Here is an 8,847-nt window from a genome sequence, read left to right on the forward strand (position 1 = left end):
ACTCTTTGAAATTTAAACAAGGCTTAAAATTTAAACTACGATTCTTTAAAGTTTAAACAACAATGCTTAAAATTTAAACAAGAACTCTTTAAAATTTAAACCACAATGCTTAAAAGTTAAATCACGCAATTAAAATCTAAATCGTGACCATATAAAATATAAATCACGATCCTTTGAAATCTAAACCACGTACGGATCCTTAAAATTTAAACCCCTAGTCTTTAAAATTTAAAACACAACTTTTTAAAATTTAAACCACAAGACTTAAAATTTAAATCACGACTCTTTAAAATTTAAACCACAAGGCTTAAAATTTAAAAACTCTTTAAAATTTAAACAACAAGACTTAAAAATTAAACCACGCGATTAAAATCTAAACCGCGACCATATGAAATATAAACCATGATCCTTTAAAATCTAAACCACGGCTCCTTAAAATTTAAATCACTAGTCTTTAAAATTTAAACTACAAGACTTAAAATTTAAACCACAACTTTTTAAAATTTAAACCAAAAGATTTAAAATTTAAGTCACGACTCTTTAAAATTTAAACCACAAGGCTTAAAATTTATACTACTAGGCTTAACAAAATAAAATGTATAGTTTTTATCTATTAACTTAATTATGTATTTATTGTGTTTATTTGTTATTAAATATTATTCAAAGCTATTAACTAATAGTTAAATGAGTTGGGTATGATGGTTATGTGGCTTCATATGTTGTCCTAAAGGGCATAAGTTCAACTCTTTGCAACTATAATTGATTCAATTTTTTTTTATAGCATGCCTAGACACATTGTGAAGAGAAAGGGTATGATATGATGAGAACATTCACATTATAAATCTAGTATAAAAGTAAGATAATTAATTAAGAGTAATGATATGTGCACCAAAAATATGTACCCAAACATTATACAGTGACATATTTTGGGTGCACATATTATTACTCATTAATTAATGGGTAAAAATTAAAATGGTTATCTAAAAGTGGGCACCTAGTCTAATTTCTTCTATTTGTTGATGATCATTTTACTAGTGTCTAAATAAAAAAAAAATATTTTTAATATGTTTAAATAAATACAATATTTATATTGAAATCAATTTAATATATTTAGTATGTTTGAATTTATTTTGGTATTTTTAATATTTAACAATATTATATAATTTACCAAATTTTTTAATGCAATTTTTCTAACTCACAACACATTAAAATTTATAGTTTACCAAGTACTAAGCAACTCTCCACCACAACACATTTGTAACCGATTTTCCCATATAGCACAATTGTACCAAAGTAGCACTTAGTAGTGCTTCCACTCTAATGAAACTCCCCCAAAATGTATATTTAAGTAAAAAATAACTTAAAACATATATTTTTTTTTTGTGGGATAAAATAATTTTGTTTAAATTAAAATGGCTTTATTTCAAATTATTAAAGATGGAGGTGATTTAATTTATTTATTGAATTTATTAAAAACCATATAGTGTAGGACAGAGCGACAATGACCCTTAGTTTGGATCTGCTCAATTTATTTTTTATTTTCCACACTGCTTAATAAGTATAACGGCTAGTTATTTGAATATTTATCAGTGACTGATCTGTCCTCGCATCTAATTGTCTTAAAAGAAACATCATAATAAGCAGGAATGATTAGAGCCAAATGCTTTTCTGTCAAAAAAACAAAGGGTATTTTGGTCAATTCGTAGTATCCATGATTTAATAAAACGAAGTTTAAAACCCGATGATCAAAATGTAACGGTCCATTCCATCGTCACTTCCCCCAAAATTCGAATTTCAAAAACTCTGTACAGCTCTCTCATTTTCTCTCTCTCCTTCTTTCTCAGTCTCTCTTGGTTCTTGAATCTTGATCATGAGGCCTACTAACACTGCAGAAGGTAGTACGGAGCCTCGGTTTCTCGGAACTATTTCGGCTTCTTCGATCCGAAACCTGCTTCCGAGATCGATTTCCTCATCCGCATCTTTCTGTAAGAAGAAGCACTTCAATTCAGATATTCGTAAGTCCAAATCTAATGCCGAGAACACCCCGCCGATCGATCCCAACATCATCGACCACAGTAACAGCCAAGCATCGTCTTTGGTGGTCAAGCAGCTACCGTCCAAAGATGTTTCCAATTCTCAGCCGGATATCGTTACAAAAGACGCTCAAACGCGAGCGTCTATGGCTACAGAGTCTCCAGTGAAGGTATTGAAAGTTGTAAATTTTTATAGTTTGTGAAGTTTCCTATGTTTTTAGATTGATTTTGTGATCTTTAATTTGGTTAGGTTGTAGTGAGAATTAGACCTTCTAATGATGGTGACCGAGGAAGAGATCGGACTGTAAGTAAGGTTTCGCCAAATGCGGTGTCGATTGGGGACAGGAAATATACATTTGATTCGGTCTTCGACTCAAAAAACGATCAGGTACTTTTAACATTACTATGGTGCATTTGATGAATCAACATTTGTGGATTTTTTTTTGTTTTTTTTTTTGGCAATGAAATTTTAGGAGTCGACCGGAAAAGTGATAAAGTAATATGAGTTTCACCCAAAATTATGTTTGAGGCAACTTATAGAAGTGCTATAAATTTTGGGCAATTGATAAATAAGGTAATTTGGGACAGGACTTTGGATAGAAAATGTTAGATTTGAATAATGAGAAAGAATTTTTGCTACATTAACACCTACGGGAGTATTAGCTGAGGAACGAATGCAAAATAGGTAGAAATTTGGATGTTGGATGTTGGATATTGGATTAAGATTAAAAAGTGTAAACATCTAGAAAACTAAGACTTCGCTCGCTAAATTATGTTACAATATACAACACGCTGTGGTACTTGGGGCTATGGAGGAATGTTTAGAATGATACTGATTGGAATAACTTAGTTCGATTTTTGATTTGTCTATCAAATTTAAGGACAATTTGATGTTCAGTGGCGTTTTTTCGTTGTTTACAGGAAGACGTCTTCGAATGTGTTGGTGTCCCGTTAGTAAAGAGTGCTTTAGCAGGGTACAATACTTCCATTGTGTCGTATGGACAGGTATTTCAAAATTACTTTATTGTTTTCGACTTGAACTTTCTGATACTGAGTAATAATTTTCTGGGATTTTCATTAGAGTGGTAGTGGAAAGACATACACGATGTGGGGTCCTCCGAGCGCCATTGTTGATGATCCGTCTCCTTGTAGTCAGCAGGGCATTGTTCCTCGCATCTTGCAGATGCTATTCTCTGAGACTGAGAAAGTACGATACATAACTTTTCTTGTTGTTGAAATTGATAATGAATGAATAATTTTGATGAAATGTAACTAATTAGTATGTTTGATTTTATTTATGCCATGCAGGAGCAAAATAATTCGGAAGGAATACAGACAAATTTTCAATTCCGTTGCTCTTTCCTGGAGGTAGATATTTTTCTTTATCTATTATGGAATGAGTATTCTTTATTTTTTCTTTATTGATAATGGTTTGTCTTTACTAATTACAGATATATAATGAGCAAATAGGGGATTTGCTTGATCCAACCCAGCGGAACCTTGAGGTAGAGAAATTTAATTGATACGAGTTGTTTTATTGATCTTTATTTTCCCTTTTCATTTTGGTCTATACTTGCCCAGTCAAATAGTAATATGGATTTTTGTCTGCACTGTTGTAGATTAAGGATGATTCAAAGAATGGCCTGTATGTTGAGAATTTGACAGAAGAATACGTGGCTAGCTATGAGGACGTGATGCAGATACTCATTAAGGTGATTCTAATAATTTTTTCCATGTAATGCAGTGATTGGCATTGTAATTGTAGAATGCTTAAACTTTTGTACTAAAATCTTTTTGATCAACCACAAGTGATTCACTTTAATTCTCTGAATGTGCAGGGTCTTTCAAGTAGAAAAGTTGGAGCAACTAGTGTGAATTCTAAGAGCTCGAGGTCTCATATTGTTTTAACTTTTATCATCGAGTCCTGGAGTAAGGTATGATCAAATGGAGTTTGCTCTCACCCATAAATGGAAACAATTGTTTTGTGAAATATCCTCTTGTTTTCATAGAACACAACATTTTATTATTGCTATATTTTGTATTGCAATTTCTTTACATGAATTCCTTGTAACAACTATAAGTTATAATTTTATCAACACTTGTGTCTTTTGTACCAATTCTGTTACTAACCATGACATAAATTACGCAACAGGGTACCTCATCAAAGTGTTTTGGCAGTTCAAAAACAAGCAGAATCAGCTTTGTTGACCTTGCCGGTTTGGATAGAAACAAAGATGATGGTACAGGAAGTGAAAAGGAAGCAAAAAGTATAAAAAAGTCCTTGTCACGGCTTGGGTATGATTATGTGATTTTAAATATATTTCTACTAGTTTCAGTGGAGATTATATAGTATTATAGAATGATAGCATGTAATACTTACAATGTATATATCACATCTTTCTTGTTTTACAGAAGTTTTTAAAATGGGTTTCAGTAGAGATTCTCAGTAGTGCAGCAATCAACATGCGCTCTCTAGTGTCATAAGATTATTCTTGTAAATAATAGTGAAATAAGCGTAGTGTATTCCAGAGTTGTTAACAAGTATACTATGCCAAATGATGAAATAAATAAATAACCGTTTTATTTTACAACTGCGTCATCTTTATGATCATCCTTGTTTGATTTGTTTGCAGACATTTGGTTAATATTCTAGCTAAGAAACCTCAGTCTGGAAAACCTGAAGATGCATTATACAAGAGTTCCTGCTTAACACATTTATTGCGAGAATCACTTGGTGGCAATTCTAAGCTTACAGTGCTTTGTGCCATCTCTCCTGATTTTAAGTAATTTCCGTTACAATTCTTTTATTTCTTCCTAATTAAAATTTTCTTTTACCAAGAAAGACCACACAAAGGACATAAATAGATATACGTCAGAAGCAACTTTGAGAATAGCCAGGAAATAAATATGGCTGTTATGTAGTGTATTCTATTTTTCAAGATTTTGTACAATGTCTCCGTACATTTCTCATGAATTAGAGGAATATTTTTTCTTTTTCTTGCAGTCACGAAGGAGAAATACTTGGAACATTACGTTTTGGACAACGAGTAAAATCTGTTGGAAATGAACCAGTGATTAATGAGATAACTGAGGACGATGTTAATGATTTGAGTGATCAAATTCGCCAGTTGAAGGTATTATCACTATGCATTTTCCTCTTTTTTTGATTACTGCTATAGCCTATAGAAATCACATTACTGCTATATCTTTTATTTTTAAAAATATTTCAGGAAGAACTTATCAGAGCAAAGTCTAGTGGTACGAACTTAGTTGTGAGTAAGCATGGGCATTTTCAGGGAAGAAATGTACGTGATAGCTTGAATCAGCTACGAGTGAGCCTAAATCGCTCATTATTACTACCTTGCGTTGACCATGAATCTGATGAGGAGTTACACATTGATGAGGGTGATGTAAAAGAACTACAACAGCAGCTAGATAAGCTACGTAAATCTTGGGAAGAAAATGTGAGAGGCCAATCTTGCGATGGAGATTCCATCCAGTTGGCTGAAATTTGTGAGAACGACTTGAATAGTGAAGATGATATGAACGGGCTAGATGAAGAAATGGGAACTGACGTAATCAATCTGGAAAAATCTCAGAATGAACTTTCTCGTAAGGACAACATTACATTGACAGATGACATCAGAAGCTCCTTGAACACCTCAAGGGCTGTCAATTCAGATATTAGAAGCAGCATTTTGATAAGTTCATGCAGGCCTGCAATCCTCCAAGAGCCAACATTGTCAGAGTCTCCGAAAATAGGGAAGAACCTAAGGAAAAGTGTGGCTGTTTCAGCGAGTCATTTGGATAGTCAGAACAATGCTGTAGACAATTCCCAGATTAAATCAAATGTGTTGACACAGTCACTTAGCCAGACCGAAAGTATCCGATCTTCTCTGCGGTCCAGCAAGATATTTCCAGGCCCTGCAGAGACTTTGGAAGCTAGCCTTCAAAGGGGTTTGGATATCATTGAAAACCATCAGAGGGGCTCTGCATTGAACAAATCTGTTGCCTTCTCTTTTGAGCACTTGACACTGCAACCTTGTCCAGAGGTTGATAAATCGAGTTCTCCCGGTCAGACAATCCTTTGTGCATCTTGCCGATCACAGATTAACAAAATAGATCCCAATGAGGTCCAAGATAGTTTAAAGACATGGATTGTACCAATCACTGAAGAAGGAAACTCTAACAAGGTGACAGAATATGCAGAGTATAAGCTCTTTTGTTTAACAATTCTTCTGGTTCTTTGCTTATCCTTTTTGTCCAAACAGGATGCTACAACGAGAGGGGATCTTGAAAATCTTTGTATGGAACAAGCAGCTAAAATTGAGCAACTGAATCAGTTGGTAATGTTTTCACTTTTGGAGTCTGATGATTTGTTAAGTACACACTTATTTGGGTCTTACATTATTATCTCAAATTTGCAGGTTGAGCAATATAAACATGAGAAACATAGTTCCATTGTAGAAAACAGTCAAGAAGGCAACTGTCAGCATGAAATAATACCGTTTGATGAGTCTCAGAATGAAAAAACGGTAAATATTTTTTTTCTTCCTTTAATTCAACATTTTCCTCCTTTCAAGTAGTGCTGGAAGTTTTCTTACGATGATGTTGTGTTGGTGTTTACTGCACAGCTTTTAAGGTGCAATTCCATTGATAACTATGAGATCAAGGAAGTTCAGAATGAATCAGTTTTTGATGTGAATGAAAAGGAAGCGCTTCTCAAGGAAATTCAAATTCTAAGGAGCAAGCTGCAGTCAGATACTGGTGCATCTTTAAACAAGTCTACGGATAAACTAAGGACATCTTTACTGTCACGATCAATTCAACTGAGGAGAAGTGATATTTTCCAAAACAATAATGACGATGAATTGGAAAAAGAAAGACAAAGGTGGACAGAAATGGAGAGCGAGTGGATTTCCTTGACAGATGAACTGCGAATAGATATTGACATGCATCGCCGACGAGCAGAGAAAGTTGAGATGGAGTTGAGATCAGAGAAGCAGTGCAGTGAAGAGTTGGATGATGCACTTCATAGAGCTGTCCTTGGTCATGCTAGAATGGTTGAGCACTATGCTGAGCTTCAGGAGAAGTACAATGAATTGGCTGGAAAGCACCGAGCAATTATGGAAGGGATTGCAGAGGTGAAGAGGGCAGCAGCCAAGGCAGGAAAGAAAGGTCAGGGAGCTCGGTTTGCTAAGTCTCTAGCTGCGGAGCTCTCTACAATGAGAGTGGAGAGAGAGAGGGAGAGAGAACTTTTGAAGAAGGAAAACAAAAGCCTCAAACTTCAACTCAGAGATACTGCTGAAGCTGTTCATGCTGCTGGAGAACTCCTTGTTAGACTTAGAGAAGCTGAACAAGCAGCCTCAGCTGCTGAGGTAAGTAATTGCTTTAATCACCATATTTCATTGGAAGAATTACTAGGGAAAAAAAAGATCTCAATTAACATTTTGCTGATAAACAGGAGAACCTTGTGAATTCACAACAAGACAATGAGAAGTTGAAGAAACAATTGGACAAGATGAAAAGAAAACATAAAATGGAGGTGGTAACCATGAAACACTATATGGCAGAGAGTAAATTACCTGAATCTGCATTGCAGCCACTGTATCGGGATGATTCTACTGAATTACCACAGAGCACACTCCCGGATGATGATCAGGCATGGAGAGCAGAATTTGGGGCTATATATCAAGATCATTACTGATTATATATAGCACACTCCCGGACGATGATCAGGCATGGAGAGCAGAATTTGGGGCTATATATCAAGATCATTACTGATTAGATTTGATATTGGCTCCAAGTTTGAACCAAACTCTCAAAAAACCCTGATTATTTGTTTTTGCATGAAGAGACCCTACTTGGGTTCCATGCAATGCAACACAAGTTTAATTTAATATATTCATTTCGTGTATTCTTTACAAGCAAGTTTTGTATTTATGTTATTTTTATGGTAATGGCTCGTTGAAACAAATACCAAATTTTAATGTTCATCTTGATATGATATTGGATTGGATACATTAATTAAGGCCTACCAAATTTGTGACTTCCTTGACTTCGGATAATTAGATGTCGTCAATGTTCAACTTCCGATAATTAGATGTCAATTTTGGTTGTTTATTTTTTAGACATCTCACAAGTGCCAATTTAAATTTAAAATATGGCTAAACGTTCATTATTTAATATTCTAGCACGATCTTTAGCATATTAACAATTTAGTAATTTAAAAAACAAAAAAAAAATGTGATACAGCTTTCTGTACTGAACGAGATTTATTTTCCTTTCTATCCTGATAAAGAAATTGAGAGTAGGCTCCCATTAGTTATTGGGGTTGCCACAAAAATTAAGATTAGTCATTAGTTATTGGGGTTGTTTAAGATTAGTCATTAGCATTGTTGGTTTTAGTCAAGGCGTGAGAAACAAGTTGTCAATGGCTCTCCGATGATGTAGGTGAATGTGTTGATTAAGAGTGTCTGTGGTTCTCCCCTCATGATCCCCTAATTATGTGTGAGCACGGTTGTAGGCAATTGGTTTCCACCGTAGATAGATAGAGGGAAAAGGTGAGTAGTAGTTTTCAAAGAAGAAAGAATTAAGGAGCTCTATGGTAACACTTAAAAAGTTTAAAATTAAGATTAGTCATTAGTTATTGGGGTTGTTTAAGATTAGTCATTAGCATTGTTGGTTTTAGTCAAGGCGTGAGAAACAAGTTGTCAATGGCTCTCCGATGATGTAGGTGAATGTGTTGATTAAGAGTGTCTGTGGTTCTCCCCTCATGATCCCCTAATTATGTGTGAGCACGGTTGTAGGCAAT

General features: G+C 34.5%; 1 protein-coding gene across 1 annotated transcript; it reads left to right on the top strand.

Annotated features, from left to right (window-relative positions):
- Nucleotides 1-1,745: 1,745 nt before the first annotated feature.
- Nucleotides 1,746-8,091, top strand: LOC133782311 (kinesin-like protein KIN-12F). The gene is made up of 16 exons (XM_062221565.1): nt 1,746-2,203; nt 2,284-2,421; nt 2,955-3,038; nt 3,115-3,240; nt 3,342-3,401; nt 3,485-3,538; nt 3,653-3,745; nt 3,872-3,967; nt 4,186-4,328; nt 4,667-4,816; nt 5,038-5,167; nt 5,264-6,226; nt 6,305-6,379; nt 6,461-6,568; nt 6,668-7,411; nt 7,498-8,091. Exons 1-16 carry the CDS (start codon nt 1,871-1,873, stop codon nt 7,738-7,740), a joined length of 3,540 nt encoding a protein of 1,179 aa, XP_062077549.1. The 5' UTR covers nt 1,746-1,870; the 3' UTR covers nt 7,741-8,091.
- The last annotated feature ends 756 nt before the right edge of the window (nt 8,092-8,847 follow it).

This window comes from Humulus lupulus, chromosome 6, assembly GCF_963169125.1.
Source record: "Humulus lupulus chromosome 6, drHumLupu1.1, whole genome shotgun sequence".
Lineage (NCBI taxonomy): Eukaryota > Viridiplantae > Streptophyta > Magnoliopsida > Rosales > Cannabaceae > Humulus > Humulus lupulus.